We start from the raw sequence: 22,365 nt of genomic DNA, 5'->3' as shown, positions 1-22,365 counted from the left end.
AAGAGGCTGAGTTGGGCTTAAGCCCACCCCTTGCTCATTCATAATTTTTTTATTATATAAATATATATATATAATTCATAGGATTGTGCATTATGTTGAGAAAGGAATTTGAAGTTTTTTTAGCATTATTTGAGGTTAGATATATTTATTTTATTTTTGTTTAATTTCAATGATTATTTGGATTTAATTATGTTTTAGAATTTGTCTCATATAATTTTTAATATTTTTATAATTTATGGATACTTTTTATCTTTCTAATTTATTTATTTTTATTGTATTCAAATCATATATTATAATAAATAATTATTTTATTTAAATAATTAATATTAAAATAGTATATTCCAATTTATCAAAAATAATAATATTATTATTATTTACATAATATCTACTATGACCTTTTTCTAAATTATATCTTAGGATTATTTTCAGTTACATATTATTCATTTTTTTTTAAATATTATTTTCTATTTTTCTATAAATCTGTCATAACGATGAAATGAATCAATTAGACATTCAATAAAAACATATATAAGAAAGTCTTTCAATAAAAATTAATTAGTGTTGGAAAGTATTTTATTATTATTTACTTGTTATAAATTGAATTTGAATTATTTAATTATATAAAAACTTAATTAAAATTTTGATTTATTAAATTTATTTCGGTTTTGTAATATATATGTTTTAATATTACCTTATATATAATAATGACTCTCTTTAGTAGGAGTGGATCTAGCCTATAATAAAAAATAATATTTTTTTTATAGTGGTAAAGGGAAGTGACTTATTCATTTTTTTTTATATTTTTTTATTATTTTCTTTTATAAATTAAAAAAAAACTAAACTCATGTTTATTCCTCGTTAAATTTATAATTTTCTCATTATATTATTCAATGTCATCAAAAAAATAATTATTTAAACTAATTTTAATTTTTTTTTCAAGCCCACCCTAACGGTAATTCCTAGGTCCGTCCCTGCCTGTCATGAGACGATCGCGCCTTCGTGAGACAATCGAGTCGTCGCGAGAAGGGACCGAATCACATGAATCTTGAAACGGGACTGAATCATCGAAAGACGAGCATCCAACCTCATCTGCATTCAAAGTGTTCGTCGGTCGCCGATCTGCATACCAACTACTTACAAAGTAAAGCAACAACCAACAACCAACAACATCTCGAATCCACATGAATCTCAAATCTGTTAAAAATTAAACACAAAAACATTCCATACAGCTATAATCAAAAAAAGAACATAAGTCACATGATAGAAGAGAGCATCGGGTTTTGTCCGTCGTTTTGTTCGTCGGTCGTTGATTGTCATTGTCATTCGTTTCATTGTTAGAGTTTGGAGAGAACGCGGAGAATAGAGAAAAAAAAAGAGAACGGATATAAAGAAATGGAAAAAAATGAGAATTTATATAAAAAAAAATTAAAATTCTGTTGCGAGACATGCCCGTCACGTTAGGATAATTTCGTCAAAAAATTATGAGGTGTTTATTTGCGCAATATTGTAAATCTATTTTTAGGGTCATTTTGCTCAAATTCCCAGTTAGAGCGGTTTCCAAAGTCCAAACATTGATTTAGTTAATTAGGTCCTTATCCGCAGCGAAAAACAGATCAAGTTTGCCATCTGTAATGGCGGCTACTATTACGGCGGTTAACCTTCTAAAAGCCGGTGGCAATTCTACGCTGTTTCTCCGCCGCAGTTATCAGGCTCAATCTCGTTTAAGCAACTGCAATCTTAAAGTTAACGCAATTGGATATGTCGACCCGGTCAGACGGATATCAATCCCTTTGGCCGTAAATCGTCCTAACGGGAATACAACAAAATTGTTCTGTACTTCATCATCCTCTGTGCAGGACACAGTTGTTCCCGTGTCCCCTACAAACGAACAATCCCGCTCTCCTTCACCAGAAAATGAGAGCGAAGAAAGAGAAAACGCGATAAAGAACGCGGCTAACACGTTGGAACTTAGGGTGGGACGGATTCTGAAGGCATGGAGACACGAGGAGGCTGATTCCTTGTACGTTGAAGAGGTGGATGTTGGAGAGCCTGAACCTAGAATAATTTGCAGCGGCCTTGTTAAATATATTCCGCTTGAATTCCTTCAGGTCTACTCTTATTTTTTGCTGAATTTCCTGATTCTTGGCTGCGGAACTAGATTAGAACCCTTTATTTTCTGCATTCTGTGCTTCTTTTCATTAAATCAGCTTATGCAGCTATTCTGGATGTTAAGGAAATGGAAACTAGAAGGGATTAAGTTAGCAACACTACAAGTTCCTCTTGTTTATTCTTTGGCTAGATAGACATTTAATTACCCTCTTTCATGGGAGCTTTGTTGTTTATGGATGTTTGCTTCATGGTAACTTTCGATATCCTATGAACAGATTGTCACGAATCTGTGGGAAAGGAAGCCTTTTGCGGCTGCCTATAAAATACCCAGAAAGATCATTAATAAAGTAGTTATTAGAATGCTGTTAGTTATTTAGAGGTGTGTATATATATAACCAACCCCCTTGCTAGGAAAAAATATTGGTGTAAACCATCTGTTTCTGGTTTCTTCTCCTCTCCTCATCTGAATCTATCCTTTCCTTTCTTCAACTTCTTATACATCTCCCTCATATTCTCCTTAAACTTCTAGCTAGTTCTAGTTACAGTTCAGATCTCGTCCAATATGAGTCTCAATCTCAGGTCGGACACAACAATTGGTATCAGAGTGGTTACAGTCAATACTGAAATAACCAGTTTTTTTTTTCTTTCTGGAAAATGGTAAACCATATTATTAAAAATAAAAAACCCAAGAGACTTTACACGACAAAATAAAGAAATTAGAAACACAAACCATTTCCAAACATCAAAACAAACAACAAATAAGAAAAACATTGTTTCTTTTAATCACCAAACAAACAAAGACTTCTTCATCATCAGTTATGTCTTTTTTCTCACATGGTTCCTCATAATTACAACATTTTCCACACCTCATTGCTTGCAAAGGGGTCAGTTTTGAAATATACTTGGAAAACCTTTCCATATATGGACGAGTGCCAAACTGCTTTGGATTATATCCCTCCAAGTTTCATCTTCACTTCTTTGTATTCTTGAGAACATTCGAGCATTTCTTTCTCTCAAAATCTCATATATCATGGTCCCAAAGAAACATTTGAAGATATCAAAGAAGGAACTCTTAACTTTAGTCTTTTTAACAATTCATTCTTTAATTTCATTCCACTCCTTTGGTTCCCTTCTAATCATCATACTCGCAATGACACAATTCCAAATAATACAAAAGAATATGAAATCACAAAGGAGATTATCCCATGTTTCATCCATGCCTTGACAGGTTGAACAAGTAACATCTGAAATATTCATGAACTTTTTCAATCTATCTCTAGTCATGAGTTCGTTTTGAAATATGCTTGGCTAGTCTTAGATGCCAGTTTGGCTTTCATTTCCATGACTGTAATTGAGATAGTGACACAAGCTGTGAAACTTTACTTAGATTAAGTGTTTTGTAGTCTTGTGTGACTTAAATCAATAAAACTTTTAGATCTTGATTTGTATTTTCCTTGTTTGATTGATCTTCAATTAACATGTAGGACAAGATGGTAGTTGTACTTGCTAATCTTAAGCCAAGGAATATGCGTGGTGTCAAATCATTTGGAATGCTAATGGCAGCATCTGATGCCTCGCATGAAACTGTTGAGCTTCTCGAGCCTCCGGAGGGTTCATCTCCTGGTGAAAGGATATGGTTTGGTTCGTCTGATGAGAAGGAAAACCTTCCTGAGGTCGTCACAGCAAACCAGGTACAACTTCTATCTTCATATTCAAATTTGGCTACCTTTGTAAATAAACGAGTTCAGAATGTTCTCAAATTTTGGATGTGATTGGTTGTTTTGGTTTCATTGGAACACTAGGACTGGATTGGAATAATTTTTGGATGAGACATTCTAGGAATTGGAGAGTTAAGTTTTTTTGTGTGGTGGAAGGGGATTAAATCGTGTAATGGCTTCTGTTTTCAATTTTTTGTAAACGACGATTTTTTTTTTAATGTGTAAGCAAATCATTTCAGAAGAATAACTCTGAAATAAATTTCTTTTTTCAAAATAAAAAGAATGGTTTCAAACTGTATTTCCCTTAAAAACACTAGGAACTACTCAATTCACTTTCCTAATAGCTTCCATCTTATATACATTGAGCTTGAAAGGTCTAGCCTTAGAATTCCTAATAACTATCGAGTTTGAAAGGTCTAGCCTTTGCCTTATACATGCTTTATATACAATGATCCTGTTGGAATTTCTGACAGACAAAGATAAGGGGGGTTACAGATATTGAAATATTGGAGCCTGTTTGACATGGTTTTTATATATATATAAACCGATTTTGAAGAAAAAATCTTGTTAGATGAAAAAGTGGATTATTTAGGGCTTTTGGATTAAAGCTAATATCTTTTGCATTCAATATTTAAATGTTATAAAAATAAAATTAAGGTATTTTAATATTTTAGTTGATGATTTTGATGACATATCGGTTATTTGGATTAAATCAAATAACTCACTATCCAATTAACAATCTACTCATCAAGCATATCATTAAAATCATCAACTAAAACACTTCTATATTTAAAAAAAATTACTTTTTTATTATAATTATACCTTTAATATTATTTTACCCACATAACATAATTTTCATTAACGTATATCAAACAAGACCCAAATAACCCTTCAAGGCTTTGGTCAATGCTTTATAACCAAGTAAACCATGTTCCTGGAACTAAATTCAAATCAAGACTAGAAACTGTCAATGGATTTTTAATTATGTGTAACTATGTTGTTTTTCAAAGTGTGATCTCATCTTAATCCACGTCAGACAAGAAAAAAAATTGTTTACAAATTGGGCCACATGTGCTCATGCTTTTTATTCATATATGGGTTCCCATTTTGTATTTTTACTGTCCGCTTGCATGAGTTTTAGTCGTTTATTTGAACTGTTCAATGTAAGATATGAGTTAAAAACCAACAAAACATTGCAGGTTCATAAGAAAAAGATATGGGAGCAAGTTCAGCCTCATCTTAAGACAGATTCATCGAGCATTGCCATGCTTGGGGAGCATTCAATGCGAACATCAACTGGGGTTGTGGTTTGCAAATCTTTGAAAAACGCTAATATATCATGAACCTTATTATATGATTCTCTATGAAGCACTATTTATGTCATGTGGGTGCACAATCATTTTTCATTTCCCAATAGTAAGAGCTTGACCAATTCATTTGCCTCAATTTTTTTTTGTTTAATTATCAGATCTTATTGCAATTGGAAGACATTCATGGATAAAGTAACTTTTATTTTCTTTTGTGACATGGGAATAATTCTGGGCTAGGTTCATGGGTAATTATTAGGGTCCTTTAGAGTGTTATCACCGTCTCTACCAAATATCTTTTCATTCCTTTTTCAGTGGTAATTTTGTTGTGTTTTTTTAGCAAAAGAAAACAAACTTGTTTTCATGTTTTAAGATTAATTGGTGTTAGACTTGCTTAAAATGCTGGTCTATTTTGTATTCCACTTTTGCTTTTCATTTTGTTGCAAATTTTCACTCTAGTAACATCAATTGACAAATGCTTTAATTTTTTCTATCATGGCTTTTCTTTTTCTTTTTTATTCAATTTGAACTCAAATTGAGTTAAAATCTCGATATAACTCTTAATTACGATTATAAATGAATTTTATTATTTTTTTTATATAAATTCTTAAATTACTTCAATTTTTATTATTTTAAATATATGATCTTTGGATATTAAAAGTTTATAAATTATTTCGATTTTACACTTTGAGACGATTTTACGGAAAATAAAATAAATTTATATTTAAATATTTAAAATATAATTTATTTAATTAAATAAATAAACTTAGTTAATTGATTTTGTAATTATAATTTATTTTAATATAAAAATTATATATTATTGTGATTTAAATTAATTTTATATTTAATTGTATATAATAATAATAATAATAATATATAACTAATATTATTTGAAATAAAATATTACAATTTTAAATAAACTATTGATTGTAAAAATTTTAAGATGTTAAAAGGATTTTAAGTAAATTTTCAATAAGAATTTACCTCTTGATTCCCCTTTCTTCACAAAACTAGTTGAACTCTTTGGAGGTAAATTCTTCACCTCTATCGGTACAAAGGTAAGTCGTTGGTAGTTCACATGCATTTTTAACCATTAGCTTAAAGTTCTTAAATTTATCAAACACATCAGATTTTTCATATATAAAATATACTCATATTTTTCTTCTGTAATCATTAATAAAAGTTGATAGGTACATTCCATTAGAGACTAGAGTAACAGAAGCACAAAGGACAAAGGTCTGAGTGAATTAATTGTAGCTTTCTTGTGGCTATCCACTTAGTTTTCTTTGACTACTTCTTCCTATATTGCTTTCTAATCTAGCAGTGTGTATGTGTCTTTAGGAATGATTATTAAGGGTAGTACTTCTACAATCTTTTAAGAATGAATCTTTTGTAGACTTTGTTAATTAAAATGTCCCATTTTATTGAGATTCCTCATCATAAATAGCTTGAAAACATGTAGTTGTAGAGACTGTTTTTTTATTCTTTTGGCTTTGTCATTTTCTCATCATTGATCTTAAAGAGTTTATTTAATCTCATCTTTGTGGTCATTATTAATCCCTTTCTCGAATTGTTGGGTCAAATTATTTTGACTAAGTGTTGAAATAATTTAACCACTGAGATTTTGATGATGAAATAACTTATGAGTTTTGATGTAGGTGTATTGAAACAATATTTCATAAGACTTGGCTCTAATGAGGGTCATTAGACCGATTTTGGAATTCAATGCATAGAATTAGACGTACAGTTTAACTCATCGAATTTAGACGTGTAGTCTAATAGACTTGGATAATTAAACGTGTGGTCTAATTAGTGAAAGTTAGACGTGTGTCTAAATCCTTCAGACAAGTCTGAGGTAGAACCGGAATTAGACGTGTAGTCTAACTCAGTGGAGTTAGACGTATCGTCTAATGGTTATTGGATAATTAGACGTGTGGTCTAATTAGTGAAAGTTAGACGTGCGTCTAACTTCTTCAGACAAGTCTGAGGTAGAACCGGAATTAGACGTGTAGTCTAACTCAGTAGAGTTAGACGTACCGTCTAATGGTTATTGGATAATTAGACGTGTGGTCTAATTAGTGAAAGTTAGACGTGCGTCTAACTCCTTCAGACAAGTCTGAGGTAGAACCGGAATTAGACGTGTAGTCTAACTTAGTGGAGTTAGACGTACCGTCTAATGGTTATTGGATAATTAGACGTGTGGTCTAATTAGTGAAAGTTAAACGTGCGTCTAACTCCTTCAGACAAGTCTGAGGTAGAACCGGAATTAGACGTGTAGTCTAACTCAGTGGAGTTAGACGTACCATTTAATGGTTATTGGATAATTAGACGTAAGTCTAATTCTATTAGACCAGGCGGTCTAATAGACGTTATTATTTTAAAGGAGATGTGTGATTTCATTAGACTGATTTTACAATCCGTCTAACTGAAATACGTCTAATGCTTAATTTAAGAAGTATGCTTGAATCTAGCATTTCACCTACCCACGTGCTATAGCTGTACCCTACTCCTGCTCCACTTTCTAGTGAAGATTAGTACAATAACTATATGAAACCAACCAAGGAATACCACGTAAGAGAATTTTCCTCACATTACTTGTTATGTAGGTACATCCCTGATGGAATATTCGGCGCACTACTAGTGATGTACGGCCACGATCCTTGTGCTCAGAACCTGTTGTGTACAATGGAGGCTTTCCAATGGAAGAGTGCCACGTATCATACTTGAAGATTCGACCGTTAGCTCTTGCTCAGTATTTAACAAATCTAAAGGACGACGGATAATTTGCCTAATATAACGAACAAGCAATCGGATTTTACAGAGAGAAAAAGTGTTCCATCTTCTTGCTTACTGAATTCAAGCCTTTGAACATTCATACTTTGAAGCTGCTTTCTGATTGTACTGTGTGTGAATCAAGAGAGAGCTAGAATCAAAAACACCTTTATCTGAGTGATATTCTTCATCTTGTAATTGAACAGAAAGTGTTATGTTCAATAGTGAGCTAAGTGTGTGTAAATTGTATTTGATTCGAATCATATTATAGTGAATCCTTCCGGTAGTTGGAAGAAGGGGTGACGTATGAGAGTTTCTCCGAACATCCATAAACAAACTGCCGTGTTCTTTCATTTCTGTCATATTTTCATATTTCATCTTGTGATTCAAACCCATGTAAACAATTCCGCCTTGAATCCGTTTCAAATGTTTACAAGTGTTTGCGTAGAATAGAAAGCGAATTAAATCCCTAATAGGATTTCTTTCAAACCGTTTTTCATAAGCCTTCATCCTTAGTCAGACCCACGTCTCTATCGATAAAGCCGATCCTATTAATTGGTATCAGAGCAAGGTTTCTATTCTCAAGCATCAATAACCCGAAGCATGTCTATCATCAATGAAATTCCTCTTCTGTCAAGGGACAACTACGAATATTGGATGATAAGGATGCAAGCTCACTTGGTTGCTATTAACTATGATATGTGGAGCGTTATTACTGATGGCCCCATAAAGATTTCGAAGCCAAGAAGTGAGTGGACTACTGAAGATAAGATAACCAACAACCTGGACAATGCTGCTAAGAATATTTTGTACCAGTCGCTCAACATGAATATGTTCTGTGAGATCAAGTCCTGTTCCACTGCTAAAGAGATGTGGGATAAGCTTAATCAGATCTACGGTGCAAACTCTCAAGCAAAGAAGAACTAGAAAGCGTTCATATGCAGTAAAAACAAATCCAATTGGGCTGATAGTGATTCAGAGGAGCCTCCTGCTGAAAAAGAGAATGAAGTTGTCACATGTCTGATGGCAGATGATCAATCCAAGGTAAATAATGTCTCTGCACCAGAATTCACAAATGAGGAGTTAACTAATGCACTCAATGAAATGGCTATTGAGTACAAGAAGTTAACTGACTCTTTTTATGAAATGAAAGTTAAATATGAATCAACTGTTATTTCCTCAAACCAAGAATCTGAACCAAACGTTTTTGATGAAAACTTAACAGAGATCTCATCTAAGAATGAGATGCTCAAAGAACAGATTCAAACCCTTTTATCTGAAAACAAGAGGCTAAACTATGTTGTTAGTGCATGGACAAGATCCGAAGATGCTGTCAAATATCAGATCAGCATGTTGAAACCTACTGGATCTAGATCTGGATTGGGATATGACAGCAATGACCCTAATCTGTCCTACAAAAAGGCAAATTCTCCAACTGACAAGTTTAAGCCTATAAACTTTGTCAAAGGAAGTATGACTGACATTGAATCTGATCCTATTCATGAAGAAGTTGTTTTCAAAAATGAAATAGTTTATGTTCCGCCGACTGTTAGCTGGCTTAAAAATAAGCTAGAAAAAGCTAATGAATCTGGTAATTTAAAACCTGATTCTAAGTCAAAGAGTTTTAAAAGAAAATCTTTTTCAAAAGCTAAAGGGTCAGTGGCTAGCAGAAAGTCGTCTGCTAAGTCAAAAACATACGCATTAATCACAACTCAAAATGGGAAATCCATCAGAATAACTCAAATATGGATTCCTAAGGGACTGATTGACCGAGGACCCAATTGAAAGTGGGTACCAAAAGATTGTAAATATTTATTTATGTAGGTACAAATAAACGAAGGACTGGAGGAATCTGTATGGTATCTTGATAGCGGATGTTCCAGGCATATGACAGGAAACAGACGGCTTCTCACTGATATATCAGATTGCTTTGGACCTAAGATCACATTTGGTGACAACAAGAGGGGTAAGACCATAGGTAAGGGTAAGATTATCCATGGTAACCTAACTATTAATGACGTGTTGCTTGTTGACAATATGTGTTATAATTTGATTAGCATTAGTCAATTATGTGATAACGGTTTATCAGTAGACTTTCAAACTCATGCATGTTTAGTTAAAGATCAAGATGGAAATATTGTATTGACTGGAAGTAGAGTAGGAAACTCATATAAAATGAATTGGCAAAAAGAGTCTTCTGATCCTATGTGCATGATTGCCAAGAATGACCAGAAATGGTTATGGCATAAACGTTTGAACCATTTAAATTTTTAAAACCATCAACAACATTTGTTCAAACAATTTAGTTATTGGTTTGCCCAAACTTCTGTTTTCAAAGGACAAGATATGCACTGCTTGCCAGTTAGGCAAACAGGGCAGATCATCGTTCAAAAGCAAAGGAAAATCACAATTCAGCCGTATCCTAGAACTTTATATATGGATCTTTTTGGTCCAATTCCTGTAAAGAGTATAGGAGGAATGAGATTTGTCTTAACCGTTATTGATGATTTCTCTCGTTTTACATGGGTTGCATTTTTACCATCAAAAGATAAAACTGCTGAAAACTTGATTAGGATATTTAAAGGGATTCAGAATTAGAAATCTTTATATATTACATGCATTAGAAGTGATCAGGGAACTGAGTTTACTAACAGATACCTATCATCTTATCTTGAGGAGACTGGAATTAGGCACGAGTTGTCTAGTGCCAGAACTCCATAGCAAAACGGCATTGCTGAGAGAAGAGTGAGAACTCTGAAGGAAGCAGCGAGATCTATGCTTGCTGAATCAGATGTACCTTAGAGGTTCTAGGCGGAAGCCATTAGTACTGCTTGCTATACACAAAACCGGTCAATAATCAACAAACGTTTTTGATAAAACTCCCTATGAACTGTATTATGGGAGAATTCCCACAGTTTCTTATTTCAAGATATTTGGGTGTAAATGTTTTATCCATAACAATGGAAAGGTTTATTTGACCGCTTTTGATGCTAAAGAAGATGAGGGATTCATGCTGGAATACTCATCAGTAAGCAAGGCTTACAGTGTTTACAACAAAAGAACACAGACTGTTAAAGAATCCCTCCATGTAGTTTTTGATGAGCCTGTTGAGAGCAAATCTAATGAACCCATTGATCTTGCTGACAGACTAAAAGCGACTAGTCTTGAGTCTGTAAGTGAAGAAGACGAAACTTTGGACAAGAGGATGGCTCTATCTGATCCAGTGGCTGATCCGGTTGAAATTCAACCAGACATGCAAACTCCTGTTCAACAAGAAGTTGAGAGTTTGGATGTCGCGGTGTCACCAGTTCAGATGACCAATCCCCTTGGATCAAACTTCAGATGGAACAGAAATCATCCACCAGAACTGATAATCGGAAATCCTTTTTCTCCTCGAAGGACAAGACGTCAATTGATGGATGAAATAGTCAATTCTACATTTATTTCTCAAATTGAACCTAAGAAAATTGGTGAGGCTATAGTTGATCCAGATTGGATCAATGCTATGCAGGAGGAGTTAAACTAATTTTCTAGAAATAAAATGTGGTATCTTACTCTTAGACCAACTGACAAGTCAGTCATATGAACAAGATGGGTCTTTAGAAACAAGCTTAGTGAAGATGGCTTAGTCATTAGAAACAAAGCTCGTTTAGTTGCTCAAGGATACAGACAAGAGGAAGGTATTGATTTTGATGAGTCTTTTGCACCGGTTGCAAGACTAGAGGCAATCAGAATCTTCCTAGCATATGCATCTTTTAAGAATTTTAAAGTCTTTCAAATGGATGTGAAAAGTGCATTCTTAAATGGAAAATTAAGTGAAGAAGTATATATTGAGCAACCCCCTAGTTTTGTAGATCATGTTTTGCCAAATCATGTTTATAGGCTTGACAAAGCATTGTATGGTCTGAAACAAGCTCCTAGAGCTTGGTATGACACTTTAACCAACTTCTTGTTTGATCATGACTTTGTTGTTGGAACAGTGGATAAAACCCTGTTTAGATTTACTAAAGATTCTCACATACTACTTGTTCAGATATATGTTGATGACATTATCTTTGGCTCAACTAACCCCAAATTGTGTGAGAAATTTGCCAACCTGATGCAGGACATATTTGAAATGAGCATGATGGGAGAACTTATATTCTTCATTGGGCTTCAAGTCCGTCAGCTAGAAAACGGAACTCTTATCAATCAGGCAAAATACACCAAAGAACTGCTAAAGAAGTTTGGTTTGGAGAATTGTTCTGCAGCAGCTACTCCAATGAGTTCTTTAATTAAATTGGATGAAGGTGGCGAAAGTGTCGATGTAACAGCATATAGATGACTCATCGGTTCTTTGCTGTATGTAACTGCTAGCAGGCCAGACATTCAATTTGTTTTTGGTGTTTGTGATAGATTTCAGGCTGATCCTAAACTTTCTCATTTTACTGCTGCTAAACGTATTCTTAAATACTTAAAGGGAACTCAAAATGTGGGACTGTGGTATCTGTAGGATTCCAGTTTCAATTTAATTAGTTTCTCAGATGCAGATTATGCAGGATGCAAAATTGATAGAAAAAGCACAAGTGGAACTTTCCAGTTCCTTGGAGATCGTCTAATCACATGGTTCAGCAAGAAGCAGACGTCGGTCGCCACGTCTACAGCTGAAGTAGAGTCTCTTGCAGCTGGAAGTTGTTGTTCTCAAGTTCTGTGGATTCAACAACAGCTCAGAGACTATGGGATTGAGGCTGGTGAATCTCCAATTTTCTACGACAACACAAGTGCTATTGCAATCACCTACAACCCAGTTCTGCATTCTCGGACAAAGAATATGCGATGGAGCAGAGTTATAAACAAAACAGACACATCCAAAGACACAAAGTGGGAGAGGATGTTTTGAAGTATGTGGGAGAAATGATGTTGGAGTCTTGAACTTAAGAACAATAGAGGGAAGACAGTTAATTAAATATGATGCAGTTAAAACTGCATCTCCCCATAGGAAGCTAGGAACATGCATAGTAAACATAAGAGCCCTTGAAACCTCCAAAAGATGACCATTCTTTCTCTCTGCTATCCCATTTTGCTCAGAAGTTTTGACACGTGTAGTAAGATGCACAATACCATGAGAAGAAAAGTAAGACTCAAAATCCCCATTAGTATACTTTGTACCATTGTCGGTCCGTAAGATTTGTATAACATCTTGAAATTGTGTATGAATTATAGCATGAAATAACTTAAAGCATTCAAATACTTCATTTTTGTGACAAAGTAAGTAAATCCAGGTGAGACGCGTATGACAATCAATAAAAGTGACAAAACATCTATAACTGGAACGACTAGTAACCCGAGACGGGCCCCAAACATCAGAATAAATGACAGAAAATGGAGTCATGCTTCTTTGATTACTAATAGGGTAACTGGAACGTTTGTGTTTCGCAAGTTCACATGGTTCACACATAAAGTCAAACCTACTACATTTCTTAGTTAAAGTAGGAAAAAGATGTTCTAATACACCAAATGAGGGATGACCACAACGTCTATGCCATGAATGCAAAAACTCTAACGGAGAGTTAGTTGATACTTGGTGGACCATCGGTGAAGAAATAGGCACATCCTCTAAGACATATAAGCCATTGTAAACTTTACCCCCACCAATCGTCTAACTGGTTGTTATGTCCTAAAAAATACAGTGAGAAGGGAAGAATTTTACCGAGCAATTTAGAGACTCTGTAATACGTTTAACAGATAACAAATTTGAAGTGAATGATGGAACATGCAAGACAGAGTTCAAAGGTAACTTAGAAGAAAGCTGAATAAACCATTTTCCTAGAATATGTATAAGGAATCCATCTGCAACCCGAATTGTATTCTGTTGAGATAAATAAGAGCTAAACAAGCTAGAAGAATTTGTCATATGGTCAGAGGCTCCTGAATCGATGATTTAAGAGTTAGAAGAAGACTATGAGGTTGTTAAGGCAGAAGCTATACCGGAATGGGCAAGATGAGAGGATGTGGAAGAAGCAGAAGAGTTGGCTAGCAAGTTGCGAAGAGCACTCATCTCCAAAACTATCAAAGAACCTTCGCTATAGGTGGAGGAGTATCCATACCAGAAATTTGTGTCTCCACTGAAAGGTGAGCATTATACTAACGATGTCCTTTAGAGTCACGACCTCGGCCGCGACCACGACCATGACCACGGCCACGAAGGTGATGATGTAGGAGAAAATACCTATCACGAGTATGCCCCGTCTTCTGGCAGTGATCACACAGAGGTGGACTCACATCAACAAAGGGAGGTGCTACTGACGGGGTAGTAATGGGAACATATGTAGCAACAAGAGCAGAACGATCAGAGTGTTACGATTGAGGAACCATAGTATGTCGTCGAGTCTCCTCCCCCTGAATACGAGCATGGGAAGTCGAAACATCAGGGAGTGGAACTTTCCCGATCAATTTTGCCTTATTGGGATCATAGTAGATATCTAGCCCAGCTAGGAAGTCAATCAGACAATCTTCTTCTACAATCCTTTGATAGGCTTCTACATCTTTCGTACATTCTGCTCTAAAGATGCGATAATAATCTAGCTCCGTCCATAACCCAGTCAACTTAGAGTAGTACTCTGCTAGTGTCAAGTTACCCTATACTGTCTCCCGAACTCTCTTTCAAATCTCATAAACCTTCGAATAATTTCCAGAATGGGAGTACGTCTTATCTATCAAGCTCCAAATTTCTTGAGTAGTGGCAAGAAATATATAGCTCTTCCGAATATTTAGTTCCATAGAATTAAAGAGCCACGTTTTCACCATGGCATTGTCCGATTCCCAATCATCCAATCTCGGATCATCATCCTTGGGTTTTTTAGACTTCCCGTTAATGAATTTATGCATTCTATTCGCTTGAATCGAAAGTAAACAAGCTTGCGACCATGTAAGATAGTTCGGCCCATCTAATTTCACGAGACTAAGAACAAGGGACGAGTTTAAATGATATCCCTAACTAGCACCACCGTCACTATCTTTGGAACTAGGTTTACCTTCTTCTGACATGGCGAATAAATGCAAGCAATCCTCAAGAACAAACCCAATAGTAATTAGAGATGAAGGGGAAAACGGAAAAGAAACCATAACCCTAATTCCATAGCTCTGATACCATGTTACGAATGAAAGGATTTAATAATAGGGTTTTCCATTATTACAGCATCTCCAATAGATGGAGATTATATATAGAGATAAGAGGCTTAAAACCTAATGTATATAGGCCTTAATATATATATATATATGGGCCTTAATACATAACACCCTAAATATATAAATACTATACAATATTAACCCATTATTTTAACATATGTATGTTTCAGATTTGCAACCTAACAAAACAAGTACAACTCTTTAAATAACTAAGTTAATAAGACTTTATATTTTAAATTCTACACAAAATTTGATGAACCTGCGACATTCATAACAATATAGTCTCTCTCTCTATATATATATATATATAATAATGTTTAATTTGAATTTGTCGGGTCGAGAGCTGTGGTTAATTTGGATATATATGTGAGAGTAAATAAATACTTGGGTCGGATCGTAGGTTGACCCACTCATAAACTTGAAACGGTTAAAAATAAAATTATAAATGTTATATGTATGTTTCTAACTTGCAAGCTAACAAAAACAAGTACAACTTTTTAACCAACTAAGCTAATAGGACTTTATATTTTAAATTCTACACATTATTTGATGAACGCGCGACATTCATAACAATATAATATATATATATATAATACTTAATTTGAATTTGTCGGGTCAAGAGTTATGGTTAATTTGGATATATATATGTGAGAGTAAATGAATATTTGGGTTGAATCGTGAATTGACCCATCCATAAATTTGAAACGGTTAAAAATAAGAGTTAAAAATGTTATATGTATCGAATATTAGGAATGTTGGGATGCACAAGAAAAACATAAAAAAACAAAATAAATTTAACAACAAAAAATGACAATAATTTTAAAATATGTACTATTGTGTCTTAGACTTAATAAATAAAATTAAGTTAAGAAATTTAACTAATTTTATTATATATAAAAATATATATATATATATATAATATCATTATTAACGAAAATATTTTTATTTAATTTTAGGATAGGAGATATAATTACTTTTATTATATTTTTGCATTAGTATGAAAAGTTTTATAAAATATAGATATTTATTCAAAATGTAACTTATAAAATACATATACATACACAAAATTATAAAATTATTTCAATAATCATAAATGGTTTAACGGTTTAAGTGTTAATATTTCATATTTAAGACTAGAGTTCGAATCCCTCTAAAAGTAATTATTATATGTGGGTGCGCGGGTTCATCCAAGAAGGGTTGAGTAAATCAAACATTACTGAGAAAATCTAAAGGGGTGCGCGAACATTTGTTTGAATCCCTCTAAAAGTAATTATTATATGTGGGTGCGCGGGTTCATCCAAGAAGGGTTGAGTAAATCAAACATTACTGAGAAAATCTAAAGGGGTGCGCGACATTTGTAGATGAAACGGAAGCGAGAATGTCGACTCGAGTAACACAAACATTTGTGAAAAAACATAAGGGTTCATCCAAAGAGGGTTGAGTAAATCAAACATTACTGAGAAAATCTAAAAGTTCCTCCACAGAGGGTGAGCAAATGTCAAAAGGCATAGTCGAATGTTTAAATATGGCAGGAAGATATTTTAATAATGCATTTTTCAAATTTTATATACTCCATCAATTTAAAAATATAAATAAACATTAAATTTGGATTGAATTTAATTTTATTAATTAAAACCAATTTATAAATTTAAATAAATTATATTTTGTTTATATTTTTAAACGTGCAAATGTGGGATATATGTTAGTTGATTAAATATAGTTTACCTTCAAAGGTTAGAAAAAAAGTGTAATTTTAATAATCCCAAAGTAAATAAAGATAAGTTTTTTAATATAATATAACATTCTTGCAAACCTTTATTTAATTGGTATAAATGAGTTTTTTTTATATCAATTCACATTTAGATAGTATTAACACTAAAAATGTAATGTATCACTAAGAAATTTATGAACGCCAAATATATATTCGCAAAAAGCATAGTCAGCAAAAACTTTAGATATCGAACAAACTTATGAGATTAAAAAGAGAGTGATAGACTGAGAATTACTATAAAAATAACCCAGGGTGAGTAGATGACAATAAAAAAAGATTAAATAGTTTAAATTAAAAAACATAGTTCATTCATGTCTAGAACGATAACAACATTCAAAAGTGATAACAACATTCAAAAGTACTTAAAAGATAAACTCAGTTCCTTATGTCACTATAAATAAAGATGAGAAAAAAGATAATAGTCTAAAAAGTTTTGACGACATACTTGTGTTTCCGATCACTATTGATTCCAGTGCCAATTTTAAGCAGATTTTAAAGTTATTCGCACATTCATTTCGCAAGCTCTTGCATATCGAGGCTCTTATCACGCCACCTACATTCATTTTAGAGTTGACATCGTTCAAAATGTATTATTTCAAATTCACCGTATAGAAATTTTGAATATGAATAACAACATTCAAATCTATACATTACTTCACGGATATATATCATATCAAAATCAATATCTTAATAAATATTATGACAATAAAGTAGATAAATAGACAGGAATAAATTTATCAACTTAATCGTCAATTAACATAACAATACTATTTTCAAGTTACTTTCCTTTTTCTCGAACTTGAAAACAATTTTACACGGCATGAATTTTTTTTTAAATGGTGTAGGTGTAAAGACTCAAACTCATAAAAATAACACTTAAAACTTGACTTTTAAAAATGATTTTTCACATTTCTCCCAAACCCGCAACTTCTTCCCCAAATGCTCAGCCTTCTCCTTATGCTCTAATATTAACTAATAGGAGGTCCTAAAATTTCTAACATAAATAATGATGCCTATAATAATTATGATATATTTTTATCAATTATTAAATCCATATGAGAAGATTAATATCTACAACACAAAATTACTTGAAATGAGTCATAAAAATAAGGAAGAAAGAGTTAGTATGTACTTTTTTGAGAATCTCTTCAGTTACTAGGAGGGACTTGCCCAGTTTGAGTGCCCGACTCTTGTTGTTGTATCCTAGTTGCAATCTGAAGGGTCTCTTGACTTACCCCACGGGGTGAAGGTTGAACCTGATTTGGGACCTCAGGTGTGACATTTACAGCAGATGATGACACAACATTGTGAGGTTGATTAACCGAATTGGAGAATGCAACAGAATCTCTAGTTTTTTGATGGAGAGATTGTCCATTTTTCCCCTCTTCTACACCATATTCCTTGTGTTCATTATGAGGAATTCCATGAAATCTTTGAGTCTGGTCAACTTGAGAAGGATGTCCACCCTGGAAAGGTATTATGGAATTTGTAGTAGATGGTTCATAAGAGATTGACCTTACTATGGCTGGCAGATGCATAAAATGATCTTGAGAATGATGAACCATAGGTTGTCCCGAAGAAGTAGTAGGAAAACCCTGGAAAGGATGTGGTGGTGGTGGTGGTGGTGGTGGTGGTGGTGGTGGTGGTGGTGGTGGTGGTGGTGGTGGTGGTGGTGGTGGTGCCTGATAATAACTTTGATGCTGCTCGGGTATCGGAGTGGGAAAGAAAGGAGGTGGTTGGGGGATTGGAAGAGAAATTGGAGGATGAGTATGTGGCGAAATCTTAGAGATAGTTTGCACATTCCCTCCTACTATTGGAGTGGATGTAGTTTTAGAGCTTTCTGCACTATTGAACAATTGATGTCCATTGTTGATATATTGATTGGGTGGAATTGTTTTAGAAAATTGAGGAAACTTAAGTACCACCCCATAGATACATCGTTTAGGACCGACCATGTTTAAAACTTTTGTGAGAAAATCAGACGGTGGTACCAAAAACAACGTAGTTTTATCATTGAGTTTGGCTATTCCAGCCCTGTTTTTATCCCCCAGATAATGCAGAAAATTTGAGTATGATTGAGAATCTTCACCAGAATTTGGTAACAAGAAGACCACATCAGACCCAACAGCATTTACATAGTATTTTGTCAAATTCTCAAGCCCAATTCTCTCTGAACAGTTTATCACCTCCGGACTGATAAGATAAAAAAAAAAATGTCAAGAGTTGAATATTGAATACATCAACAAACTTATATTTACAAGCCTAATAAATTTATTTGGATTTTTATGGGATAGTGAATTATTTGAAAATAATACACATAAATCTAAGATTGTCAACTATAACTTGATCAAGAAAACTTACACATTAGATAAGATCCCTTTACCAAAAGGGACACAACGAGCATGACAAACTGGAGAACCACCTTTGGAAATAACACCACGCCATATAGATCCATCAAAATCAGATGTTTTTCTAGATCTATACACTAATATACGATGTTGATGTTGATGTCCATTTGGACGTTTCAAACTGATTGGTTCTGAAGATGCAAGTGACAATCTTCTCCTGTTGGAAGTATTTGAACTTGAAGGAGTAGGAGTAGGAGTAGGAGTAGGAGTAGGAGTAGGAGTAGAAGTAGGAGTAGGAGTAGTAATAAGAGGAGGAGGAAGAGGAAGAGGAAGGTTATCATTATTTGAGTACATGATAATTATTTTAGGATTATTGAAAAGTTTTCCACATAATCCATTCCTAGCACGTCGCGCCTCTTCGATGCTCCTAAATTTAACCAAGGAGTAATTCTCCAATGGAAAACTCTGTATGCCCTCTATCTCCCCAAATAATATAACTTGTTCATGTAATTTGTGTTCATCAATAATGACTGAAGAAGGATAACAGATCATCAGTACCCTGCTTGGAAATCCTTCAGTCTACAAATACAAAGATCAATTAAAATTAAAATTAAACAAATGCTAATCAGGTATATATCAAGTAATTCTAGAATTCAAGTATAATGTGAGATGTTGTATTAAACTAAGACATATTATGCCCTCAACTATCATCTAACAACATTTTAATATCTACAATTTGGAATCCTAAAATAGGAAGATCAGCATTATTTGAAGAAAGTAAATCTAATAAGGACTAATTTTTGTACTTCCATAAGAAAAACAAAAAAAACTAACTTGCAATTTATTACATTATTCATACACACTTCACAAGTTACTCTCATACTCAACTTAAATAGAATTTAAATATTTTCCACACTAAGTACCAAGGTCGTCCAATATATTTAGAACTAGATTGTATAATAAAGTATAATCTAAGTAATATCAAATAAATATGTTTAAGAGTTACCTGTGACCTTCTAGAACTTGGATAAGACGAAATAGGATGTTTTCCCGTTTTATCAGATCTCGTGGAGTCCATTGCGGCGGAGAACGAAAAGTAAATAATTTTTTGTATAGAAATCCCGAGACACAAATGAAAGGGAATTGCGAGCCGTCAACACTTTGATACAAGCTTTAAAATGTAGAGGAGAGCAAATGAGCCGGAAAGATCTCAAAAACAAGAGAACTAGGTTTTGGGAGAAAACTCGGCTAGAAGCCGAGTAGAGAAAAATCAAATAGAACAAATGAATTGTTAACTTAATATAATGTATAGGGTCACATTTTCTCATTTCTTAGGAAACTCCGCATTGGGTTAAATATTAAATAACCATTTAAATTATAAAGGTTAAAAAAAAATTCTTGATTAATAATTAGTAGGCCAAGACTTATTTTTGTTTTTTTTGAAGGGTGTGATTTAATGTTATAATTATATTTCAAAAATAAATTTTAAAAAAAAATGTAGAAAAAATACAATATACTATAGACATCAAAATAAGGCTTATTCCAACCAAATAAGTAAGTTTCACTAAATTAAGAATGCACCTATTTTAGAATTAACAAACAAACCACCCACATTAAGTTAAAGATATTCAAAACTTATTCTGCAATGCAAGTTTTCAATTCTCAAATTTCTCCAAACTAATTAGGAATTAATAAACAAATCATTCATATCAAATAATATATATAAAAAAAATTATATATATATATATATATATATATATATATATATATATATATTCTTTTTAAATGATGGAGGCTAACATAACAATTAACCTTCACAACTTTCGATTTAAGGTTAGGGCTTTTACAATTTGAGTTATTGAAAAAGCAAAATCAAAATCAAAACTCATCACATCAATAACTCTTTTGGTATACATTACTTCACTCAATTCATTAACAAATATATTAAAATACTTTTTATTTTAAATTATTATTTATTATTTTTCATTATATATTATAACTATTTATGTATTTTTAACACACAAAAATCCACCTTCTATCGGGGAAATTTGAGCAAATGACCCTAATAACAGGCCAAATTGCGTTTGATGAGGGGGATAATTTAAATAGCGCCGGTGATCCCCATTTTTTAATGACATTTATACCTTTGCGTAACGTAACTCCAGTTGCGTGACGCACCCAAAACCCTATAAAGTCATATATTTTTTTCATTTTTGATTCATTTTCTCTCTCATCCAGGTCTTCTCCGCCGTGAACCCTAATGGTGGCGGAGAAGACTTTCTCTTCTTTTTCATCGCCGAATAACCAATCGAAGAGGCATCGTCGACCATTCCACTATATTCAATGGCTTAGAGCTGCGAAGAACTTTCAACGGAGACGAGTTTGTACAGTGGGGAGGATTTTGAACAAATTGACAATTCATTTGACCATTCCACTATATTCGTTTATATTTTGTGTTTATTTCGTTTATATGTGATTGTTTGTGTTGATTTTCTATACATATGATTGTTTATGTTGATTTCCTTTACAGAACGTCATTGATTCGCCCTGAATCGTTGAATGCAGGTTGGGTTGGTTGGATGCGTCACGTAGGATGCGTCACGTAGGATGCGTCACGTAGGATGCGTCACGTATGATACGTCACGTAGGATGCGTCACGTAGGATGCGTCAAGTAGGATACGATGCGTCAAATTTATTTGGATTTTTATAAAACCCAAATAAGCCTCGACGACTATTCATGCTCTTTCTCTCTCTCTCTCGCACCTGGCTCGACGACGCACCTGCCTCGACGTCTCTTCCTACTCGTCTTCGTCTTCTCGTTCATTCATTTACTTCATCAGGTTAGTTTTAGTTATGTTGGTTTATGTTAGGGTTTAGGGTTGCGTCTTGCTTGCAAATGGTTCATGCATGATTTATGTTAGGGTTTAGGGTTGCTTCATTCTTGCAAATGGTTCATGCATTTTTTATGTTAGGGTTTAGGGTTGCTTCTTGCTTGGAAATGGTTCATGCATTGTTTATGTTAGGGTTTAGGGTTGGTTGCTTCTTGTTTGCAAATGGTTAATGCATGGTTTATGTTTAGGATTGCGTCTTGCGGTTGCATCACTTAGTTGCGTCACTCAGTTGCGTCACGCAGTTGCGTCACGTAGTTGCGTCACGCAGGATGCGTCACGCA

At 33.7% G+C, this 22,365-nt stretch overlaps 2 protein-coding genes across 2 annotated transcripts; one reads left to right on the top strand and one right to left on the bottom strand.

Annotated features, from left to right (window-relative positions):
• The first annotated feature begins 1,561 nt into the window (after positions 1 to 1,561).
• LOC124942881 (tyrosine--tRNA ligase, cytoplasmic-like) lies at positions 1,562 to 5,269 on the top strand. Its single transcript, XM_047483452.1, has 3 exons — positions 1,562 to 2,108; positions 3,594 to 3,800; positions 5,027 to 5,269. Exons 1-3 carry the CDS (start codon positions 1,632 to 1,634, stop codon positions 5,168 to 5,170), a joined length of 828 nt encoding a protein of 275 aa, XP_047339408.1. The 5' UTR covers positions 1,562 to 1,631; the 3' UTR covers positions 5,171 to 5,269.
• A 12,723-nt stretch (positions 5,270 to 17,992) lies between these two features.
• LOC124943426 (flowering time control protein FPA-like) lies at positions 17,993 to 20,270 on the bottom strand. The gene is made up of 4 exons (XM_047483931.1): positions 20,199 to 20,270; positions 19,206 to 19,771; positions 18,527 to 19,037; positions 17,993 to 18,310 (listed from the first exon to the last, which is right to left on the bottom strand). Exons 1-4 carry the CDS (start codon positions 20,268 to 20,270, stop codon positions 17,993 to 17,995), a joined length of 1,467 nt encoding a protein of 488 aa, XP_047339887.1.
• Between the last annotated feature and the right edge of the window lie 2,095 nt (positions 20,271 to 22,365).

This window comes from Impatiens glandulifera, chromosome 6, assembly GCF_907164915.1.
Source record: "Impatiens glandulifera chromosome 6, dImpGla2.1, whole genome shotgun sequence".
Classification (NCBI taxonomy): domain Eukaryota; kingdom Viridiplantae; phylum Streptophyta; class Magnoliopsida; order Ericales; family Balsaminaceae; genus Impatiens; species Impatiens glandulifera.
Note: the sequence above shows the minus strand (reverse complement) of the source record. Positions and strands in the feature narration are given on the sequence as shown.

Bases quoted from the DNA above. Each gene is read 5' to 3' on its own strand.
- LOC124943426 (XM_047483931.1), bottom strand. From the start codon at position 20,270: ATGGACTCCACGAGATCTGATAAAACGGGAAAACATCCTATTTCGTCT. The intron at 19,772-20,198 runs GTAACTCTTAAA...TTGTATTTGTAG, and splicing joins CAAGTTCTAGAAGGTCACAG to ACTGAAGGATTTCCAAGCAG. The intron at 19,038-19,205 runs GTAAGTTTTCTT...TTATCTTATCAG, and splicing joins AAAGGGATCTTATCTAATGT to TCCGGAGGTGATAAACTGTT.
- LOC124942881 (XM_047483452.1), top strand. From the start codon at position 1,632: ATGGCGGCTACTATTACGGCGGTTAACCTTCTAAAAGCCGGTGGCAAT. The intron at 2,109-3,593 runs GTCTACTCTTAT...ATTAACATGTAG, and splicing joins TTCCGCTTGAATTCCTTCAG to GACAAGATGGTAGTTGTACT. The intron at 3,801-5,026 runs GTACAACTTCTA...AAAACATTGCAG, and splicing joins AGGTCGTCACAGCAAACCAG to GTTCATAAGAAAAAGATATG.